The following is a 25527-nucleotide window of genomic DNA, read 5'->3' on the forward strand; positions in this document are numbered from 1 at the left end:
GGCCTCATTCACCAAGAAGAATGTCTTCTTAAAACCCACTTACTCAGTTTTCACAAAGATTCACCAATATTTTTCCTATTTGGGATTTTTTTCTTAGTTAATACAGAATCTACGCACATTATGGTCTTTTTAAATAAACACAACACCAACCCTTCATTTCACATCAGTTATGTTAATCTGAACCATGCCATCTAATAATTAGTGATCACACTAGAATATGTCACAGGTCAACAAAGTGACAAGTGACAAAGCATTACGGGTAAGTTATTAAACACTTCATGAAATAGTCCACCTTCCACCTCTTCTCCCTTTCAAACAGAACCACGTACACCCTGGAGAGTACTGCAGCGCTCGTCTTTGTCCTCAGTCTTGATGACTGTGCTACTATAATGCATTAAGTTTGTGGTTGTTACTCGATTAACACATATTTTAGCATCGTATGCATCCTTTTGTTTTCTTTTATATCCACTACTGATGCTATGACCACTTATCTGGCATTCACTTCCTACAGAAGCATCTCCACTTCAGAACTATTAAAGGTTTTTTTTTAGGAGTCTGATACTCCACCCTTTTTAGACTTTTGCTTGGGCAGTCTTGACTTATTTCTCTCAACTTTTCCTCTTATTATTTTTCTTCTTCAATTCCTGTGTGTGCACACGACCCTGCAGTCTCATGGCCTTTTAAAGGGATTTGTGGGCATTTACCTGTGCTAAGTAGGATCAACCGGCACGCGCTTTCAACTTACGAGGACAGGGGGATTTATCATTATGGGGACCCAGGTGCAAACATTTCTGTGGTTTAAGAACACTAAGGACCTTTATTAGGGACGGATTCAAGAAAATATTTATGGGTGAATGAGGCCCAGTGTGTCGACATCTCACAAGTGATGCTGCAAAGCATTTGTCTCTCCGGTTGCTCGCAGAGTTTTACCTTGTCCATGTCACCATGGGTTCAGGATAGCCATCCACAGCACAAGTCAACATGGCAGGCTGCCCGACATCTGCTGTGGCATTCACTTCTGACTGCCATACCCTGATGGTCGGGAGCACTGAGACATGCAGAGATAGATAAATAATGAAATAGATAAAAAGAAAAAATTGGTAGACAGACACGTACATAGGCAGACTGTCACATAGATAAATATCGGGGGGGGGGGGAAACGGAGACACAAGCTGTGACAAATTCAGAGCACTTATTTTAGGCACACTCATTTGCTAGGCTCAGAAGTTGCAGGAAACAGACTTCATTAGCATGGAACATCTTTGATACACGGTTGCTCTGGGCAACTGTCTCCACATTGATGCTGAGCCTGGTCGCCTCTAAGGATATACAGCTTATTTAAGCGTCATGGGACACCTGCCACACAAAAACATGCACACAGGAACAAAAAGGAAGAGGAAATAGTGCGAGGGCTGCTAACCGTTCACAACGACCTTGATGACCCGCAGATCAATCTCGCCGCGGGCCATGAGGCGACCCTCACAGGTATACGAGCCCTCATCTGTCTTCTTTATGCCACGGATTTGAAGGTGATTGTTGCTCAGTACCTTAAAGCGAACTGAAAGGAAGCAGGAGATGAATGCATTGTCAGGTGCGTTATATATTTGGAAAGTTTATATTAGGTACAAGTCAGTTGATGATAAACAGCTGCTGTTGTGCTACCAAGAAGGTTACATCGTGATGTAGTACCATATATATATATAAATATATAAAACAAATTGTCATCTCAATTGGACAGCCACTGAAAAAGTTCCCTTTGATAAATCAGGCTGACAACAATTTAACACTGATGTTTGACTTAGCCTCTAATATCTCTGCACTGTTAAATTTAACGTTAAATTTATGCATTTTAATCAAGCACCACTAGTCTGAACAATCTGCAATATTTTTGTCTGTCTGGGGGTACACTGTTACATTAAAATAATCTTTTTTTGGAAACAGATTATATGCAATTTCCATTTCGTCAAATTCATATCTGAGAGCATGCCCAACACGCCATCCACCAGCTCCAGAAAAGGAGAAATATGGCCAAAGCCCACAAGAGCTCTCTCACTTGGAGATGAAATGTGAACCGAACAAATTTAATCATGTAGTAATTCAAAATACTATCACAACCCACACATGAGCCCGTGTTATTATTTTCCAGAGAGCGACACCAACAATACCAAACACATTATGATATTGCTTGGTGTCAGAGGTGAATAACAGGGAATCTGTTGTATTTTCAAATTTAAAAACCAAATTAATTTTTGCTTTCAAAGCGCAGGATAAACCCTGGAGAAGGGTGGCAACAAAGGCAAGGCATGAACAATTTCAAGTCTCTGATGCTGATGAATCTGCATACCCATTATAGCTTATTGTGTCTGTGCTTGTATTGTGACTATCTAGGCTTGTAGCATGTCCTGTAGTTTATGTCTGTTACAGTTACAATGAATTAATCACATTATCAGTTTGGCTTTTGAGTCAGACTTTTGCTTCAAAATATGCTTTTCTGCAGTTGTTATAAGAGTTCATCATCAAATCTTAACGCTACAAACCTACTACAACAATGTTACTCTTCATGTTTGTGCCACAGGACATTGTTATAGGAATACAATGCAGGGTTTTCCTACAAAAATTATGGACTCATGCAAAAGTAATTCCTCTCAATTATCATTTATGACTCACTCTCAGTGTGTGGCGCTGTATTTTTCTGCAAAGACTCTGCCCCTCTGCCTGTATTTTCTAATTTTCTGTGTTCAAGACCTTAATTGGCGTGTACCCCCACAGAGTGCAGTTGAAGTAGTAGTAACAAGGTGCCAGACTGTGAGCTGCACTCATCCAAGAGACACAGCCCGAAAACGCAAATATAACATAGCTAAATGTCAAATGAGAGTGAATCTAGGGTTGGCTTTGTTCTTTCATTTTTGCTAGCAAGCATGTTCACAAAAAGCAACTAACAATCCTGCATATGAGACCTTTGACATTTGTATGGCTAGGTAGTCATGCATCAAGTTGTGTGACAGTTCTAACTTCTGAAAGCAATACAACGAGGAACAAAAACATTTCGTAATGACAGACTTTTGATTATTTTGACTCTCTATTATAATTGACTTAAAAAGGATTTTATGCAAACCATTATGCAAATAGGTTGTACAAACTAAATATCAAACAATATTTAAAACATTCATATTCATTAGCTAATGTTTGTCAGAGAGTAAGAGTTGTATGAAACACTAACAGCTCAGGCATATTAAGAATGTGCTGAGTTAAAAGAAATGACAGGAGCTAAACACCTAATCAAGACAAATAGAAATATGATCCCCGTGCTCTTCAGAGAAGTCTTACCATCTTTTTCCATCTGTATTCTTGCTCCTTTATATTTCCAGAGGACAGTAGGTGGGGGGGAACTGACGACGTCACAAATAATGTCAGCATTGTCTCCCTCTGTAAACTCCTGGGGCGAGGGTGCATTTGTGAAGGTGATTTTTTCTGGAATATAAGATGCAAAACACTTTATACTTTATAGTGGTTATTTTAGTCTCATCAAAACTCCATCTTTCTGACTTAGCTTGACGGCTGGGAAGTAACACGTTCTTGTTCACTATTACAGATGGACACTGAGTGAAGCATATGTTTTGAAAAATTGTTCCACACGCAGTAGGATAGCTTCAAAATAAAATTAACAATTTTTTTGTCAGTTACCCGCAATTTTCCTGTAAAAAAGTGTCAAACTGAAATGGTGCTTGGCAATTTTACCAATCGCTGTCTTTTCTATGTATAAAAAAATTCAATTCTGACCCATTTTACAACCACCCAACTTCTTTGTAGCTATGGTAAGGAGGACATTCTTTCACTCAAGTCACTTTAAACAAGCTGCCCTAAATCATGATTTTTTTTAAGTTACCAGAAATTGGGGGGGGGGGGGGGGGGGTCTATCCCAGCGGACACTGGGCGGAAGGCGGGGGACACCCTGGACAGGTCGCCAGGCTATCACAGGGCTGACACATAGAGACAGACAACCTATTGCTAACCACTGTGACAATGCTAACCACTGCACCATTGTGCCAAGCTTGACACTTATTGCCTTCAGGGGGCACAAGTGATGAAACTGCAGCAGCTGTTATTTTCTTTGACTACAGAAGGTGACATTACATTACATCTGCAAACTGCTGCTGTCGTCATGCCTTCCATTCCTATAGGTGGCAGAAGTTCCCGTGTTTACAGCTGCTTTGACAACGGCGGGAGCTTGCTTAATATTAATGTGTGAGTTTGGGGTCAACTAGTATCATTAGGTGTGTCACTACAAGATCGAACCACAAACCGATCTGTTCAGGTCCTGTCCCCTGACTGATGGGCTGTCGTGACCCTGACCACTTGAGGTCAATGCCTAACCCCAACCATCTTTGCACGTGTGTCAAAAAAAAACATCATTACAGGTCGGGCAGCAACAAGGTGCTCGGTCTTAAAGTCGTTCTTTATACGCTGTGTTGCTGGAGTTTCTACCTCTCTAGAGACAAAGTGCTTCACATCTAAATAGTGTGACATTTTAAATTAAAACACAGTTTTACATTTACAAAAGGCAAGACAAATGCTTATCTTCAAAAACTTCAAACCGCGAAAGACACTGCATATTGATTTTAATGCAGTATCTACATGGGTGACCACTTCTAATTATAACCTCAAAAAGTTCTGTTTGGGAAGGGATTTCATCTCTGACGGACATTTGCTGATGCTTGGCATTCATGGAAAATAAAAGCCATTACTCACAAGAACTGCACAACAGACAGGATCATTAAGCAGCCCTCTAATGGTCTTCCGACCGTTTATTGAACTGATGAAAAATCCATCCTCACTTGAAAAGAAAAAGAGTAATGTGTTGCCCTTGAGCAGTCAATAAAATACTATGAGTTCAATAAACAGGATTTTTTCCTTCTGTGTTCATGCCACTCAATAATTTGGGAAATGTATGGGATGACGAAAATACTTACGAAAGATTTTCACTTTGACGGTTGACTCCCCTTGCTGGTCTCCATTAGTAGCGACACACTTGTATGTCCCTGCATTTTCAGTCCCAGCTTTATAAAGTGTGAGGGTGGAGGATGACTCATCGTTACGGGTTACTGTTATGTCTGGTCTGTTCGGTTCTATCCTGTCCCCACTTGGTCCGAACCAGTCTATGTGCCTGGCAACGCCTACAACTGAGAGCACAGTGAAGAGCAGCATGTTAGAAAACAGTTATCTAAAATGTATACATTCAGCATCAGTGTAGGTCACCAGTGCCCACAGACTGAATATTGTAGGTTGTTCACACTCCTGCATGGACTGTAGCCTGTGGTTTATGCATTTTAGCTCTTAGGAATAACTGATGAAATAAAATTCATATGAAAAAATATCAAAAATTTATGCCATGTTTTGCCTTGAGCAGATGGTGAGAGCAACAGGAAACTCAGGAGATTAACAGGGGTTTCATGTAACAAAGGTCAATCATTGATTAGGGCATTTCACCCACATGGATACATGTACGTATACCAGACCCCTAAATCATCAAGCTGTCAGTATATGTTGTTAAAAGATAGCTTTGTAAAGCAACGTGGTTTTAGACTAAAATACTTTTTGCTGAGTACCAGTTATCTATGTGAACATCTTGTGCAATAAGTACAGTGTTTCCCATGAATGAAGTCATTTGTGGTGGCCTGCAACAATATCATTGACCACCACATTGTTTTACTGTTTAGAATCCAATAGCCGATGAAAAAAAACAATAGACCTGAAAATGGCGTTACTTTGGCTTTGATGTAGCCACCTCTCTTTGTCTGCTGTCATCAGTCTGTAGGCTTAATCAATGTCCCAGCACTATCTGATCGGTTCCACGTCATGAGTAATAGCCTTTCAACACTGAAGGTTGATGTGCAACAGACGAGCATCACAAATGCAGACTGGAACTACTCGAGTGGTGCTGTGTGTCAAATGTAAAGCAGTAGACGTTACTGAAGTTGTAATAAACATCACAATCCAATTTGATGCCGCTGCAAAAAACATGCACTGTTTTTACTGGTAAAGTTTTGCTATTAGAAATAGTAGTTACACGACGTAACTTCAGTTGAATGAGTACCAGAACTGCAAGGAGAGGAAGGACGGAGCCTGAATGCAGCAAGAGATGTGACTAGATTATCATAGTTTTCGATAATGACACATAACACCAACCTACCAATACGCATTTAGCCCGCACTGGACCCATTCCTATGAGTCATTCACTCTATTTATCACTCCAATCTGCAGTATAGTTCATACACGTCATCGATGAACATGAGAAGTGTGCAGACTTCATAGTCAAAACAGGTTTTGGAACACACTCTATGCTCCCCTCCTCTTGCAGCTACCGCCACAAATACTAATTCTGTAGGAAACACTGAAGTACTCATGGTACTAACATGCCAACTTGAATTTGTTTTTTGTGATTACAAATTTTGTTTTTTCAAGTTAGATATTTATGAGAATTTAAACTCAAATCACAGACCTGTGCCAACAAATCTTGGCCTAAATGAGAATGTAAAACTGAGGTACAAAGTAGGGTTGAATGGTATCACAGTATTAAAGTATACCAGGATATTTAGAAATCCCAACACTACAATTTTCAATAACTTAAAAAACACAGATGCTCATCTTTCAATTAAACTCATATGGAGAGCCTATATTGAGGGTATATTGTATGCAGAACACATCATGTACAACCAGAGGTCAGCATCTAGCGGTGGAACAGGCAGTTGAGCTGGCAAACATAGGAACTCCAAGTGGTGGGGATAACGTCAGAGGACTGTAAACAGCTGGTCAGCAACAGCAGAGAGAGACAGCAGGCAAAACTGCATATTATCACATCTAACTCCGTGAATTAAGGGTTAATTTCATGCCAATACTTTAATAAATGGTATGCTTCACTGGAATTTCAAGAAGGTATGAGGGTAGGAAAAATAAAGTCTAGTAAAAAGTGAAAATCATTGGGTTGGATCCAGGTTTAAAAGGTAAAACTGGGGCTTTTACAGTCATGAGGGTTCGGTAACTTACCTTCACACATGAAGAATTTGGACTCTCCAAGACTAATCTCACCATGACTTGGTGTGATCTGCACTTCCAGTGACACTGTAAACAAAAAAAACAAACAATGCATGATCAGAAACGCAATAAGCAACATAATTAACGAATCACAAGATGGAAACATATCAATGTGTGCCATCTAAAGGCAAGAAAAGAAGTAGCCACCTGGAGACGGGGCAACAACTTTTAAATGTTTCATAATGTTTTATAATTGATGAAATTATATCTGATTTGCTAATTACTCTGAAGTTCACACTCTTATTTGATTGTTTACCACCAACACAGTTGCCGTGAGACAAATTTTGTTAGATTCTTATTAATTATAGGATTTTAATTAGCAGTTGGTACAAGTACCGCATGTCAAACTTGAAACTCACAATCAAAGACAACAACAATTAAAACGATAATAAAAACTCAAGCTGTGACTCTCATTTCCATCAGATGTCCCAAATTACAGCGGTTACTATTTCCTGCAGGTGGCGACATGCATATCTTTTCACATACATCCATTTTATAATTGCGTTAGAGCAGACAGTGAGTACTGGTAATCCATGGAAAGCAATGTGCATGCACATTAAGAAATTGACTATGCCAGTTTTGGCTCCAGCAGCCTGATTACTAAAAAAAACCTGACATTTCCTGTTCCTCTTTTGCCTGCAGTCTTCCTGTTCTTTCAAGAGAAATAACATCCAGCCAACTCTGCAATTATCTAGTTAACACTGAACAGCTGGTAAGAACCAGTGCTGTGCTGCCAATGTACCTTGAGAGAAATTATATGTAAGATGCTTCAAAGAAATTCTTAGAAATCACGCAGTCTTTCCGTCAAGATAAATGCAGCATGTCTCACAGTGAAAGTCTGCACTTAATCAAAGACCGGATGAAAAAGACACATTTCTGTTATTTGACATGGACATAAGTATGGCCTGAAACACTTCTGTGCTTAATTAGAACAACGCTTCCCTTGTTTCCGACAGAATCTCCCATGGGGGCAGTCAAGAGTTCCTGTGGTGTGACTAAGAAGTGTGACTAACTGGGCCAAAAACACATAAAAATTAATGTGCCAGAGTGACCACTGCTTGGTATAAATGGCAAGAAATCACTACTTTTCACAGTCCAAGTCAAGGAATATAAATTACTTGGGTTTGATTTTTTTGTTCGAATAATGGTAAGCCATCATAGAAGACTAATGTTCACTAACGCTGCACAATTCATCAAAATATTACAGCAATATGGGCATGGGCAACTTTCCTCTATGCTGTGACCCATCACACACTTAAACACAGTTCTAGGGTCACTAAAACAGATTTTTGAGAAAGCATTCAACGATGCAGATTTTTCAAAACTCTGGTGACTTTGTATTCATGTGGATGTGTGGAATGGAGCCTTTTGGAAACAATGATGTCATCTCCATGACACAAACACCCATTGTTGCTCTGTGCAATGAGCATGCACCAGCATCAATAACAACAATGGTGGACTACAGGTTTGTTCACATTTTCTTAGCGGACCTTGGTCTGAGACCTTGGTCTTTCAACCAGGTCTGTGTCACCACATTGTGGAGACTGTGTGCAGATGAACAGTGTAACCTGTCCTTCATGCCCCTGGCTCCGGGAACTTCCTGACTGCCCGCCAGCCAAATTCCACCTGATGGCGCAAAACGTGTTATTGATGATGCCATATAACGTGTTTTTTTGTCATCCAGTAAATTTCTGCTCACAGAACAGGCAGGGAGTTCCCGAAGCTGCCAGCACAAGGGGTGCCTTAACACCATTAATCTGCCCACACCACACACAGACCTGTGCCACACTGGCAATCCTGTACACGAGTCCCTGTCCGATATTATAGTTGATGAGATTAGCCTGTCTGTTCACCTACAGTGCAAGTTTCTAATCAGAATAGGCTGGTGTGAGGGTGACATATCCAGCTATTGAGTGTCTTCTTCCTAAGGCCTTTCCAACTAGCACCCTTAGTGGCCTAAACATAAAAATGCTAGATGACAACACATTAACTCCCTTCTGAAAAGTAACAGCTGTTGTAGTTGCTGGAAATCATTTAAGATGCAAGTATACATTTTGCTGTTAGGGAAATGTTAATTTGAGTCCAGACCAACTGATAGGAGCCTTCGTCTATAGGCCTGACTTAGCTGCGCACAATCTGTAATTTTATATCACTGAGGAAAGGCTACATGATTATTTAAAAAGAACCCTTTACCAAATTATAATGAGCACAGAAAACTTTAACCACAGATGAGTAATTTAATTTTAATTAAACAGAAGCGTACAGCAGCAAAACGGTAATATCAATGCAATCAAACAGAATTAATCAAACACAATCAGTTATTTTCCCGTCCTTTTCCTATTGCTAGTTTACTCACAACCTCCTGGGATTCTAAAGAATAAAGCTGGAAGTAAAAATGCAAAAAAGTCCAAAAGTCTCTGAAATTAGTAGGAGCAACTTGCTCAGTGGATTGAGTGCAAACAGGATGAGCTCCAGCACTCGCAGTAACCCCATCCCATCAGGCCCTGGTTTGTCTCAGTCCACAGCACCAGCAAGAGAGTTCTGCTCGGCTGAAGTCTTGTTCTCAGATGGAAAAACTTTGCTCTGCTCCAGTTCTTGTTCAGAGTGACACAGTGTCCCCCAGCAGTTGATCAGGGGATCTGCACTTCTCTTAAACCTTGAGTTCGACTACCTTTTCTTTATCCCTACATAGACATCCCTTATCAAATCTCCTCTCTCCTTTGCTGTCCCTTTATGGATATCCTACATTAGAGCATAGGCACACATGAGGCTAGCACAAGGCAGGGCTACATAAGGTGTGATCACCTTTGTTACTACAAACAAGGGCTACATGACAAGATCATGTGCTTCAGGACTGTAGGTCATACACCTAAACCAACCTGGTCATGCACACATGTTTTGCTAAGATCTTGCTGGTCTGTTAATCAAACCATCAATTTTAATTCAGGTACATTCCATTTTCGCTAGCCATTGGTGATTGCTCGGCAGTCTTGTTACTTTCCATCAATCCTTTGGTTTTCCTGTTCACTCATTGTTCACACACATATCATAAGGTCACATTACACTTACTCTCAGTAAACCAATAAGTCAACTTTTAGCAAACTTTACTTGATTAAACACATTTTGTTATCATATCACAATTATAGTACAAATCATACACATTTCTACTTATAGAAACTGATTCAGTGTCTATTACAGAATGAACTACAATACAAATCACACACCTTCATTTATATACTGATTCTTTTTATTACCACACCTCTCTAGCATCTTAAGTCTCTTTTTCGATTTAACCTCCATCTCCTCTGTTCTGTTCATCTGTTCATCTGTTCTCCTGTGGTGGTTCCTTTTCTCCACTAGGCCCTGACTCTGCCTATGGTGGTGACACGTTACTTATCATGCAGGTCAGGTAATCCACAACCATTTCTCATTCTTCCTCTTCTTTCTCCTGTTCTGGATCTTCAGTGGTAGAATGTACCTATTGTGGTTCTTTCTTTTTGTTAGGTTCTTCTGCTGCTTATGGGTTTTGCTTGTTTTGCGTCCTGCAAGGACTTGTATAAGGCCTCCCGGATTTAACACTGACATCTGTTTTTCAAGCCACTTTGACACCTGGTTGAAAATTGGTGAAAAACTTAGTGTTGCTGCACCACTTCACAGTTGAACAGAAGCATCTGCTGCGCCCAGTGCTATTTGGTCCACCTCAGTGCCTGCAGCTTAAAGTCAGCCAGAAATTATGGTTTTGGATCAGGCCCAGTCAAACCAGTGCATGGTGGGATAATTTTGAGAATGGGATTGTTGTCAGAGAGAAGTGGAAGGAAAAACTTGTCATGTCCAGAAAGTCAATTGTATCTCTGAGCTGGTTACTTTATCCTTACATTGAAGGGGAATCAGCAGTGATTAGATCTGCAGTAGATGTTTTGAAAAAGGTGACGCTAGCCTGTACACTTCACTACCTTTGCAACAAAGGGAGACTGTGGAAGACAGATACCACTGGCGAGCATTTGGAGTCATTTTAGCATTCTTGTGTGGACCAAGATTTTTTGTTAAATGAATGTGGGCAGATTATTTTCTTAATGGACGGGGAAAATATCTGTTTTCAAAAATATCTATAGGTGAAGACTAGGGGTTAGGGATGGGTACCGAACTCCGGTATTGAACGAGCCCCGGGGCTACATTCTTCAAGACCGCAGTATTGATAAGCTTTGACCTTAACGGTTCTGCTATCGGTACTGGAGCAGTCGTGTTTTTTTATTTTTATTTTTTTTTACAAGATAAACGTTATCTTGCACATTTATCTCACCAACTCCATCAATTATCCGTCATTGTATCATAATTTTTGTGTGTGAGTGGAGAGCAGGGGGGCGGGGCTGTTGTTCCAGTGGCACACACACACACATACACACACACACACACATACACACACACACACACACACACACACACACAGCGCATACACCAACTCAAGCTCGTCGCCTACCTTTAGATAGATAACGATGGCGGAGAGAGCCAAACAGTCAAAAGTGTAGCTTTACATTCCAAGAGTTGATGCAGATACAGCGCGCTGTCACAAGTGTGACAAATGTTTTGCGTGTAAGGGCGGCAACGCTAGTAATTCGTCAAAACACCTTGCGAAAGTGCATCATATTCAGATGTACAGGGTTTGACTGCCCTAGCACAGCTAGTTCATTTACGTCCAGTCCAGGTTTGTAACATTATGCTAGCAGCCAACAGGTGGAGTTAATAACCATTAGCTATTTTGCGACCCTATTTACTAAATAGGGTTTCCGGCACAAGATAATGGCTTACCGGCGACGGACAAGCCCGGCTCCAGGTCCAATATTTTCCTCTTTGTTGGTGTCATGACTGTCCAGAAGTACCTGAACAGCTGAGCCGTGGCAGCACACAGGTATGTGATGTGTCAAAGGAGAAACGAGCCGTTCAAATTTCTCTCTTTGTGGCAGGTAACGGTCCACAAACCTCAGCGCACTTGAGGGACTGTTCTTTACTTATGAAGGGACTGTTCTTTACTTGTGGGGAGGAGGGTGGCTGGTTGATTTTTATTTTATTTATTTATTTTATTTTAATCCCCCCCATGTTAATCACTTATTGATGCTGTTTTTGAAGTATGAATAAGTCAATAAGTAATTTATTCCATTGAAATATCATTGACGTATTATAGAAAAGTGATTTATCTTTTTATAAATGACAAAAGGCACATCTGCCTCGTTTCTGCTGTTGTATCGTGATACTACTCAGACTTTCACTGGTATCGTACCGTGGGTCCCAATTTTGGTACCGTGACAACACTATTACTTTATGTATTTTACATTTCAAGTTGTAAAAAGTAAAATATTTTGTTAAAAAACTATTTTGTTGCATAATGAGAATTGAGAAAATAAAGCAATTTATGTTCTTAATTTGTTTTTTTCTTCCTCAAAAAGTATCGATAAGAGTACCGTTAAAATACTGGATTGATAAGCTGTATCGATAAGAGTAGTAGTACCGTTAAAATCTTAACGATACCCATCCCTACTAGGGGTGTAACGATCCATCGATCTGGATCGATATATCGATTAAATTATCAACGATACACTGTCATTGATGCAAATTGAAAACATTGATCCGTATCATCATCATATCATCACTGGATAGGCTTCTGTTTTGAAAGTCTGTGTCACTATCAGACAACAGCAGACAGACAACAGCAAGCAGCCGAGAGAAAGACGATAAGGATTATGTTATTTATTCAGGAATGTATCAACAGCGTGGAATATTTTCAATAGGGGGTCAACAGACAAAGCACACGCTGTATGTAAACAATGCCTCTATGGGGAAAAAAACACCACGTAATATAACATGCCTGGACGGGCATCTCAATTCACTAACATCTTGCAGTGACACAGCAACATTTGCTGCTCTGTTTCAATAATGTTGGGCTGATAAAACGTGCATGCAGGCAGTAAATAACTGTTCTGTTTCCTTCAAGAGATGAGGTGACTTAAACCAGTAAGAAGAAGTCTAAATAATACATTTGTTAAGCAATGAATAGAGGAAAGCTGTGCTAGTGGCTAGGCTAATTTATGCAATGTAAATGTGCTTTAGCTAATAATGAGTGGCTGGCAAAAAACACAAATGACATGCCAATGAACTATGACAGTTAGTACTTATCTGAATTACTTTTGTTAAATTATCTTGTTGTGTATCCATGTTTTATGGCTGCTGGGAGAAGTTTCCCTTCAGGGCTTTCAGCCAGATAGCCACACAGTAAGAAGTACACTCTACTGCACTTAACTTGTTACAGTTATTTACATTATTTATGTGTTGTTTTGAACCTTTATTGTCAAAAGCAAAAAAGAAAGAGGTGGCAGCTTCTTCTGGAACAGATTGTGCTGTATGAGCATGATATCGCCTCATATTGATTGCAGGCCCCAGAATCGCGTCAAATCGAAATAGCATCGTGGCAGACTTTGTGATATCTGCAAATATTGAATCAGTGTCCAAAGAATCGATTGATATATTATTGTATCTTGATGACACTAGTGATTTACACCCCTAGTGTAGACGGGGCCTAAGAAAACCAGAAAACATTCTCATTAGAGAAGCTGGAATCATTGAATTTTGGGGACTATCAATTAATCGCTTCAGCTCTTAAGCCATCCACATCCCAGAATACCATACAAGTAAAATGAAGCCCTAGAACATAAAGTGTAAAAAAAAGGTTACCGGTCCTTTGTATATTTCTACTGTGTCTCTATTATTGTTCTGGTGATGTCACTGTTAATCAATGCAGGAAAGATTCACAGGAACAATCATCAGAGGCTGGCGTTCACTGCATGGCTGAGTTTAGAACCTGAAAAATCCGTTGAGTATTCCCAAATTTAAATCCACCAAATGTTTACTACATCTTTTAGAGAGTGATATTAAGTAGGCGTGCAGAGTATGATCACTCATTCCATCAGAGCAGCACTGTTAGGTAGAAACTGAATGTACACTATGAAAATGACTGCCGTAGCACTCTCTGCTGTCAGGATATCATCATTTTAGTCTACTTAACATCACTATAACTGATAGCATGCACAACAGTTATCCTGTTGCTTCAAGGTTTTATTTTTAATTGAGCCAAATTGTGTAATTTTGTCAGCAGGGTTTGATGTTCAAAGTGAGTGAACATGAAAATCAGGCATCAAAAACCCTACTCATTATTTTCATACGAACTGCTAACTAAAACAATGTTATGCTAATTTTATGGATAAGGATTTTTGTTTTAATTGGACAGAGGAAATAAGTGCGGCTGCTATTCATTTAGTCAAACAAACAGGCACCTCATTTGCAGAGGAGGCATGGTGATGATGATCATTCAAGTCAAGTGAAGTTTATTTGTAAAGCCCATTATCACATTCAATGTCTGAAAGTTCATTACATTAGTAATTTTTCTTCCAACCCTGCCAAAGAGGAAGAGGAAACAACTTTGAAACCATGCTACGCACATTCAAAAAAGGCTGAAACCAGAGGTAAAAGTGGAAACAGAAACACAAAATAGAATGATTAGACCATAATTTAGCAGCAGTAATACATCTGGTTCAAAAATAATGTGAAAAATCCATTATAAGAACAAATGCAGTATCAATTCTTGATATGTTTCAGTTCCATGGGGCGAGGTAGGTGGAGTGGCAATTAGTGAGACGGGTGAGATGTGGGGCAGGTGATGAATCAGTGACTAGTGTTAAGCATATTGCCTGAAAAGGCTTGGTTCTACCTGAATTTTACTGCATTTTTTGTTAGACACTTATTGCCCTTGACATTTTTGCCAAAAATGCAGATGATGCAGAAACGTGCAGAAATATAGGCCTACTAAATGCCAACCATAGCACTGTGTTTCAGGTCAAACTAAATGCAATATGTAGCCTATGTATGAAACACTCAGACACCAGTTTATTAGGTACACCTAACCAAAACTAATAGGTCTAATAAAGCAGACCTGCAATAAATCTTACCTACAACCCATTTAAATCAGTGAGGGTACACTAAATATCACAAACACCTCTCAGTATAATTCAACAACACCACAAACTACAGGTTCTGAAATGACCATTAACTTAAATCAAAACTTTTCTAAACCATTTTCAACAAAACTGAACATTGTGATATATATGAAGGTAGAATATATTGCAGGACTGTTGCATTAGCTTTAGCTGGGTGCAACTAATAAACTTGCAACTGAGTTCCCGACATAATTGGCTAAATGAAGGAGGACCAGGTACTATTAAAATTGATAACTGATGAATTGCTAATGTGAGAAAAAACATTAAGTATTAAGATATTGCTGACATCCAACAGGATCAGCTGTGTGCACTGAATTAATGTCATGAAGTCAGAAAGCAGCGAGCCAAACTGTGAAACCTGTCAGTATACTTCACAGCACTGCGTTTCCTATATTAAAACCAACAATGCAAAACCGTTCTCATATCCTGCAAGCAAGCTGACATTCAAAATGATGAAAGTCCCACTGGGAATTTCCATCACACGATCCCCCATCCTCCTCCCTGTCTCTCACTATATGTTTTTCTCCTTATTCTGTAGAATGTTAGAATACAAGACCAACACACCTGCGCAGACTGGGAGTTTTATTTTAATCAATCTATTATGTAGCCAAGACACTAATTTGTCCTCTCAGATCGAAGGTAGTACTGTGGCTCCTCTTTGCAGACAGTTAAGAAGAAGACAGAGTAATTGCTCTCCAACCAATAGCTCACATTTCATACATTTAAGAGGCTAACAAGCTACTGTAGCTCAAGTCCAGTTAACAGGGCAGAACCTCCTTCAGAGCAGTGGGTGGCCAAATTACAAGAAGCAACTTTGTGTCCTAGAAATTCAATCTGCATGTGAATCCCCAGTGATCAATCCATTTTAAACCCAAGTAGGGCTGAGACTGCATGGAGATCTCCACATCATAGACTTAAAGGAGCATGCACCATATGACTACACTAAGTGTAGATTTTTTTATACACTACTTTTAGTCATAATTTATTTGATAGTGTTTTTTTAAAAGAAAAAATGTGTTTGACTGTTGTGCTGTTGCTTAAAAATGGATGAGTAATTGATTTCCCATACAACTGGTTAATCAATAATTAGGGTGTGTCAGTGTCTCTGTTGAGCCAGAGGTGTATCATAATGCACTGCTTTCTATCACAGTGTCTAGAAGGGTTGTACCTGACTCAGAGTTATGTCAGTTGAATCAGATTCGGCTGTTTAATATGAATATTTGACGTTTTTTTCTTCCCACGTATAAGGTTTATAAGTTTGAACAGGGCCCACCAGGATGTTAAGTGTGACAGCAGCATTCATGTAATATAGTAAACAAGCTAACGGCGCAAACAGCGGATTAGAAACATTTTTTGCCAACACTTGATATCAAACAAAAGCCAGAGACTGTGTCGTATTGAGTATATGTGAGCTGCTCATTCACCATTTCCAAGCAGAAGAGAGAAGAATACTACTCAATACATAAATTTCCCTCAAAGTTTGGTCAAAAAAAATTTAAAATCTGTGTAAGAGCACTTTTCCTTTTCCAAAATAATTCATTTACCTGACAAGTGTGACATATCAAGGTGCTGATTAAACAGCACGATTACAGCACAGGTGGTCATCATAAAAGGCCACTTTAAAATGTCGAGTTTGATCACACAGCTGAATGTTCACTTCACAACCATAAGATGTCTCCAGTGCTGTTTCAATGAATTTGGCAGTACATCCAACCGGCCTCACAACTGCATACCACATGTAGCTACACCAGCTCAGGACCTCCACATCCAGTGTCATCACCTGCAAGATCACCTGAGACCAGCCATTCGAACAGCTGATGCAACATATGGTTTGCACAACCGAAGAGCTTCTGCACAAACCATCACAAACCGTCTCAAGGAAGCTCAGGTGTGCTCATCGCCCTCACCAGGGTCTTTACCTGACAGCAGTTTGTTTTCATAAGGATGTACTGCCAAATTCTGGGAAAAAACATTGAGGCCATATTATGGTAGTGAAATGAACATTCAGTTCACAGGCAACAGCTCTGGTAGACATTTCTGTAATCAGCATGCCAGCAACACGCTCTCTCAAGACTTGTGACATCTGTGACATTATGTTGTGTAATCAAACTGCACACTTTAGAGCTGCCTTTTATTGTGACCAGCCCAGGGTACACCTATGTAGTAATGATGCTGTTTATTTAGCATCTTGATAATGCCACACCTGTCAGGTGCATGGATAATCTTGGAAAAGGAGAAGTGCTCACTAACATGGATTTTAACAGATTTGTGACCAAAATTTGACAGAAATATAACTACTGAGTGCATAAAAGAAAAGTCTTAGATCTTTAACCTAAACCTGCGGAAAATGGGAGCAAAAGTGTTGCATTTAATTTTTTGTTCAGTGTTCAGGGTTTAAAAAAGTAGAATGCGGTACAACACACTGATAGACTACAGTCGTCAATTCTAAAACCTCTTTCCACACAAAAAATTCAAAACAAATTTTACTGATTCATAAAAACTGAAAACTCAAAAGCTCAGTTTATCCTCAGATATGTTCTTTCTTGTCATATTAAAAATGTAACCCTGAAGCTGCACTCTTATTTCTGCAAACGGCTGATGATCGAGTACAAACTCTTTAACCTACTCTAAATCTCCCCTACGCCTCGAGTATGGAAGGAAGATTCAAAGTATGACTGTTTATCAAAACTGGAACAAGGACTTAAAGTTGAGTAGAAAAGAAGATTGCCCTGGGAGCATCAGAAGGTGCTATGTACCACTAATTGGCAAACCTAACCTTAGGCTTACAAAAACTTGCATACAAACCAGAGTAACATGCCCAAACCTGTGCCAACTTCTGTAGTTGTGAAGGCCTTCAACACAAGACTGGCTGAGAGACCCAGTGTGAGGAATGAACAATTTGAGTAGATAAGAGTGACCCAGTTCTGAGAAAACATGCAATCTGCCTCGCAGCTTAACTTGGCATTTCATATTAAAATGCCTCTTCAGACTTTGGCTCTTCATTAAAAAAAAATCATCTTTTACAAAAGCTGAATGAAAATTAAAAATTCAATCTCCATGCCATCGAAGTCAACCTCTATCGACTGCTTGAAATTCAATAACTGAAACCAGGAATCTGAAAAGAATTTCATAGACCAAGAGGAATTTTCCATCTACAAACTGAATGTTTTTGTGGTCAGTCCCCTGACGTCAAATGTGTGGTTCTACCTCAGCGTAGCTTTAGATTCTATTACACATCAATAATTTCATTCTTAACACTAAAGACTGCTTACAAAAACCAAGGAGGATAATTAGGTTTAATATTCTCTGCCTCCAAAACACTGCCATTTATGGATGCACAGTATGGTTGGAACCCCAAACATCAGCTGCCAACAAATTGGATGAAGAATGCCATTCTGTCCCAAATTCTGAGCAGTAAATTAAGTCAATTACAATTGCACCATGTGTTCAAACTTGAAGGATTACATATGAGCAGAATGGTCTGCCGAAATTTTTACCACAATACCGAGACAAATACCAAGAAAACACCAGCAATAAATCTATTTTCCTGCATTGAAACAGGGAAGTACAAGGCGAATATGAATGCAACACTGAACTGTGGCTCTGACATTAGCAGTTCATTTGTGATGTAACGTTTGCTGTAGCTGTGGGCAAAGTCATATTTGGATACAGGCTGATTGTGACTATAGGAGACAGCTTGCAGTGTCAATAATTCATGTCTCTGTAGGTCATCAACAAAACCTTAGTGTTTGTAGTCTTAGAGCAATCTCATTAAATATATACCAACATGGAGTAAAAATACTAAATCATTAGTGAATGGCATATTAAAAGTGTCTGAGTTTATTCTTCTGCTGCTTCCTAATGCAAGTCACAGCACGATGCAGCAAAATGCAAAATATTTGATGCCACTTATTTGAGTGTAAGTGTAGTTTAGAGCCAGATACGACTGCATCCTCCCCAGTTTAAACTATTTCTATTTAAGGGTCGTCTTCATGATTTCTTCAGTACAGCTGCGAGGCACTGTACTTCTTAATACCACTGCATACACATATGCTTGCATGTGTATGGGTGTGATTGTGTCTGTATGTGTAGTGATGGCGGTGGAAGGGGGGTTATTTCATGAATGAAAATTATGTACATTGATGTCCTGGGGCTACAGTAATCAATGGTTGCAGTTGGAGATCCTTAAATAGCCTCATGTAGCCTGAACCCATCCTCTCATGCTCGGGTTGTATCTTGAATTTAAGATCCCCACAGGAACACACTGACTTTACCATGGTTATGTTGGAAGTGACTGATAAGATATGAAGAGTAAGGACACCATATAGATGAGGATTTATGCAGAGCTTGGCCTCTTTCCTCTGGCCTCCGTAGTTATCTTAGAACACCTCGGGTGCTACAGCCTGTGCTAGTGGATATTGTAGTAAGCCTCGACCCAGGCTGCGACTCGCTTCACTTGCCGTGTGGGATTATGCCCATTATCTATTCTACCAGCGTAAAACACACACACACACACACACACACACACAAACACAACCACTTAAACTTACCCCTGACAGTCAGTTATAAACCTTAGCTTAACTATCTGCAATCTAAAACAAACAAAAGAATCTGATCTGTCCTTCAAATAAAAGGTGCACTAGTCACTAAGGCTGCAAATCACTGAATGGAACTGTATATTTTGCCAAGACAGTATACAACAATGCAGAAGCTTCTGCGATATGTGAGCTCTATAAAATATTCAGAGTAGACCTATGATGTCAGAGAATGTCTGCACACGGCTCTCAACATGGAGGTGGCTGAGCTGGCAGCTAACTGCACTAACAGCAAGAACGATGATAACAACCGCAACAGCGCTGACAGAGCTAACAGGGTTAATGTGGAGGGTAACTGGGGGAGGCGGGTGCAACGCTTTCACCATGACACCGTTACGCCACTGTCCCAGCACTATGGGTTGGGATGGTGTTATTGGCAGTAACCATCATATGAGCGCAGTACAGAGCCCCAGGTAGCATTGTTATGTCAGTACCACTTGCCGTGCTGTCACTGTCAATGTCGCTAACAGAGCTAACATAGTAAACGCTGTTAAAGGGCGTTTGCAGCTAAAAACTGAACTGCTTACTCACCAGGTCAGGATGGTGTTGCTAGTAGTAACTGCCAAATGAGCTGTGCTGCTAATTAGCAGCTAACGGTGGTGGGTAGTGCAGTAAACTAAGGAGTAGCATAATTAACCTATGGACTGACATACATAACTGGTCAAAAATATTCTTAACGGTTAACCAATTGTCAGTTAATCACTGACATCTCTAAATCAAAACTTTACTCTATGTATTTACTGAATCAAGAGATTCTAGTTCCACATATTTTCATAATGCAGAGATGAAATGGTGCCTAACAAAAATGAAAGAAGACCAAGTCTTTTTGACACTTACACACACAGACACACACACACACAAATTCATTCATGAACATGAATGTGCCACTATTTCAATGTCAAACAGTCTTCAACTGGTCTGAAATACCAGAAGGCAAATATTTCAACACTTCAGTTGTCTGCATGACTTAGTGCCACTGCTTCAGTATTGGTGCCACTGTGTTTATTATGTATTGCAAGAGGCTGACTCACAATATATCACAATGTTATTGGTGCTACACATAGAAAAGCTTAGAAAAGCTGCCGGTACCTCATCCACTTAGAGCAATTTATCATACTGATTTATCATCACAAACACAAAACTCTAAAATAGACAAACAATAAACAACTTCCTCTTAAAATAAAAGACAAAGGCACGTAATTCAGGTGTTTTTGTACACACAGCCATTTGCATTGACTTTCCTTGAATGATAAACAGATTTCCGTGCACATTACTATGAATTAACTAGGAAGCATTTAATTTAGAACAAACACAGTACTGAGACCACAGTCTTAAAAGGGACAATGCATGCCCAAAGTGGTTGTATTCAGGACCCACTACTTTTAAGGAACAAGTGAGTGTTTGCTTGCTGCTCATGCCTCTCAACCACAGTTATACTCACTTCTAGCAGTTGCTATGGAAACGTGTTTCCCAGCTCCCCTCTCCCCATATTTTGACATCACTGCTCTCTCTCTCCCTCTTCCTCTCTTCTATGGCTGTCTGATTGGACGCAGCAGTGCAGCCTCCGAGGAGTGACTATTTACATTGAGAAGGATGTTAAAACACAGCGCACAACTTCAGCTAATCACCATGATTGCCTTTAGTGGCTGGGCCATTGGTGGTGATATGATGCTCTGATGTTGGCACCAGTTATCCACATACTGTACGTACCAGCTATGAATTCAACCCTGTGTACCATAACATTCAGTGACACCACGTGATGTTTAAAGAGCACGTTTTAACAATTCATTTGAGGCTCAGCTGGTGCTTCCCTTATTATAGCCCCAAACTGAGGCACCAATATCAGGCTTTAGACACTTGGGACATTTCATTTGTGCATGACTTTTTAAAAACATGATAAGACTGCACAACAGATGGCCAGAGGCTCACAGTAAATCTCTGTGCATTAGGTTTAAAGGAAATGGTTGTGTGCCAACCCAAAAGGAACCACGAGTACAGAGAAATTGCCTAGCTCTTAATAATATTTATTTCAAGGCTTTCAGTTCAAATTACCCTTGTAAAAACCTAAATCTTAATCCCAAATCTTCTTTCCATGGCATCTACAGAATTTAAGGAGCCTTACAGTGTAATTCATATGAACTTAAATCCTTTTTATAAGCTATAAATGATTAATGATAAATGAAAATTAATGCATTCTGTAATCACAGTCAGCAGATAACAGGATTTGCTTCATGGCAGCAGAATGTTACATGTTAAAAAACGAGGGCGTAAAATATCACTTGAAATACTGACGTAATGGTCACATTTATGGGTTACATAATAGGGCAGCATATTAGAATAAGAGGCCAGGGCAGCAGGAGCCGAGCTGCCACAGTGGAGATGATTCAGACTCCTATCAGTTGCTGAAGAATGGCCATTTGAAAGGTGTTTGGCTGTGATATTGAAGTATCATAAAACATGACATATTATGCCACATCACTTTTATCACTTTGTCATAAGCCAAAAGGATCGTTTCAGTGCCGTGTGCTGTGACTTGATATGCATCACTCTTAGCAGGGATTTTACAGATGCGCCAATCGTTAAATTCTATGCTGATACCAATATGTTTTGGTTGTTTTTTTCCCTTTTATGCCAAGGAAAATCTTCACTATAAAAAATAAAATAAATTTTAAAGTATTTTAACACTTCAGTACACTGTTTGAATGAAAAAAATTGAATCACACAAATGTATGAACTAACCTTTCACATAAAAAACATATTCTTAAAAAACTGCTTCAAAGCCTTTTTACTATACATATCATAAATGCCTCTCTAATATCTATTTTATACTGCTGTAAAAACATCAATAAATTTCTCCTTTTAACAACTATGTATCAACTTTCTCACCAAAAACTAAATCTTACAAGATATCAATAACGTTATAATTCACCATTCTTATATATATATATATATATATATATATATATATATATATATATATATATATATATATATATTTTTATTTTTTTTTAAGATATTTTTGGGGGCATTTGGGCACATGTAGTCTGAGTGGGCGGAAGTTCACTGCATAGATCAGCCTTTCATTGGGCAGAACGAGCCACCCGCTGAAGTCCCGCCCTACCACCTCCGGTTGTGTAGCAGTTTTCAACATTTCAACACGTCCTTTACTAACTTTTGTGGTGTTTGATCTTGCGGGGATGTAGCCATTTTTCTGCCATGGTTCGCGTCCTGTAGGCGATATTTTTGTGGGCGTGTTACACCAAAACCTGTTTCCCCCCAGCAATATTTTTGCAAGTGCACCGTTGCTGTGGCACCGCCCAGAACGATTGTGATTGGTTGAAAGAAATACAAGCAGCTGGGGCATTTTTTTCTCCAATCTTAAAGTGGGAGTCAGCCCAGCCAGACCTTTCTTTTCTTGAGAAAGGTCTGGTGAGCGAGACTACCCCACATGCAACTACAATGTAATATGTGCTTTAAATATTCGATTTAATTAATGTAGGACAGCTTTACTTCTTTATTAGGGGCATAATAAGGTTGCTGGTTATAGAGTAGCATTATATGCTTTCTGTTTTTTGCTATAGCAAGCATGGTCGGTATAATTTCGCAAGAATTAAGTGGCAAGCCACTAGCAATGTGTGTGAAATTAATTTCTGATAATGAGTTAATAGTCATTTAGATTATTACTTCGGGACGCAAGAGGCTGGCACTCACTGCGCTCCAGCCATAAATACACAACAAACTTTCAATCTCATTTTTCATCATTCAATAGATAGATTTTTTTCAGAAAGCAATTATCCCTACATTTTTCCCGCAATATAGAAATGTGACTTTGTCCCAGGGAGCAGCTGATTTTACTGCAAGGATGTTTAGTGATCTAACAGACCTATTTTCTGTCAGTTTCTCCCCACAGCAGTTGTGTCTCGAAGCTGTTTTGTGATTATCTGCTTTGCTCCACTTTAACAATTTTAATGCTTTTCTTTTACTGTTCAAGTGCAGTCGGGGAATAAAGTACCACATATATTTATTCCGTGTCCTGTCATTTATGAGCAGGCCACATTTAAGCTCTTTGTAGACCTACACAATACAAGGGTAAGAAACTTTTCAGCTCTACCCACCAATTTGGCGTCAGTCTACTCTCTTCCAAATAATCCAGCCACGTAATTATCCATTGACTGATATCAGTTGCACGGTTTAATCCTCCTAAACCTCCTCCTAAAACAACCTTGGTGCCATATGCCAATTCCTAGCTTTGGGGCCCAAGCAGCCACGGAAAAGTCCGAGCACAGTCGGGGCCAATTGAAAGCAATTTCAGATTAACTGCCAACGTGTAGGCTTTGTTCCGCTTTGTCCTCTCGTAATGATGAGCCAATTACACCACCGGACCAAAGCACCTTTGGGGCGAAAAAGCGTGCACCGCAACTTGTTAAAAGTTATAATTTGTGTTAATGTGAGCCTTTTTAGTAAATAATTTTAGTAGCATTGATTATTACTTTTTAGTGCATGCCTTGGTGTGTACCGTTAGTGATAAATATCTTGTTTGTGTTGGGACAGCAGTCGCTAAAATTTCAGGACCACGGACAGAGATGTTTGTTGTGTGTACATGTTTATGTGGCCTCCTGGGATCCATTCCAGAGAGCTGGTTCAACAACCTCCGAGTGTAACCCTGGTTGGTGATTTGCACTTGAGTACAATAAAGTGGCTTAATTTCAGCTACTTGGCAACAAGGGTAGTAAATCTAAACATTTTCAAATAAGATGCTGAATAAACACATTCAGTTATTTACAAAAAAACAACTCATGTCCACATTCTGTAGCGCCACCACAATCCTGATCACTCGGGGTGTGGTGGTGTGGGGTGGGGTCTTATCAGCTGATTAATCGGCTATCGGCTTTTTCCTGCTACAAACAATTGTTATTATGCCAGCCATTAAAAGTCATTCACACCCTGAGAATTTTATTTCAGTGGTGTGTTCAATATGCATCACTTGAGTCTGTTGCAAAATCAAACTGTTTTCACAACCTAAATATTAGGGTATAAGAATTCACCGTTCTCCTAATGTCTATTAACAAATAGCTGCGTATGTATGAAGAATGGTGTACTTAGTATTGGAAGTGTTCTGGTTTCAGTCTGTAGTCTGTTTAGTATTGACCAATCACATTCGAGTGGCAGGTAAACAGTCTGTATGGAGAACAAACGAGGCATAACCCACTGGTCAAAATACAGGCTAAGAGCTCATCAGCTATCGTCCGATGATCTTTTTTTTTGTTGATTTATTTGCATTCATAAGCAGCTACTGTATCCATTTACAGTCATTAGCCTCTTCAAAATGACTGGCACAGAGAAGAGGAAGTCTTGGCTCAGATATCTGCTACACTCGAACCAACTAAATATTGGCCGTTGCCCCCAAAGGCTTATTGTCATCAGACTGATGGCCCATGGGTTCCAAGACTGCCATTCTCTCAGACCTAGCACTGCATTTCTAAGGACCACTGTAAAGAATAAAGTATAAATACAAATCACACATGCAATTTTGTGTTGTGGTAAATATACTGGTTATGTCTCTCAAATACATTATGTATGTGGGAAAACTGCGGCGGCACCATAATATCTTTTAAGTAACATCATGCTTCAAACTGAAGCCAAATAAATGTGTTAAAATGAACTCTCCCTAATGGGTGCAAGCCTCTCTGTGCTACATTCCTCTTCCTCTCTTTGCTGGAGATAAGCTGTGACTCAATGAGCTACGGTGCACTCCACTTCAGTGGCCAACTGAATTCGCCCTCATTCAGGCAATTTAG

General features: G+C 39.6%; 1 protein-coding gene across 8 annotated transcripts in view; it reads right to left on the bottom strand.

Moving 5' to 3' along the window:
• The window catches only part of ncam1b (neural cell adhesion molecule 1b), a 104615-nt gene that overhangs the window by 58837 nt on the left and 20251 nt on the right, over positions 1 to 25527 (bottom strand). For all 8 annotated transcript variants that reach the window (XM_078167017.1, XM_033630882.2, XM_033630886.2 and 5 more), the window contains exons 2-6: positions 7045 to 7119; positions 4971 to 5180; positions 3328 to 3471; positions 1421 to 1558; positions 931 to 1048 (exon numbers count right to left, since the gene is read on the bottom strand). In XM_078167017.1, coding sequence (XP_078023143.1) covers positions 931 to 1048; positions 1421 to 1558; positions 3328 to 3471; positions 4971 to 5180; positions 7045 to 7119 — 685 coding nt within the window. The remainder of the gene's footprint in view (positions 1 to 930; positions 1049 to 1420; positions 1559 to 3327; positions 3472 to 4970; positions 5181 to 7044; positions 7120 to 25527) is intronic.

Source organism: Epinephelus lanceolatus, chromosome 4 (genome assembly GCF_041903045.1).
Source record: "Epinephelus lanceolatus isolate andai-2023 chromosome 4, ASM4190304v1, whole genome shotgun sequence".
Lineage (NCBI taxonomy): Eukaryota > Metazoa > Chordata > Actinopteri > Perciformes > Serranidae > Epinephelus > Epinephelus lanceolatus.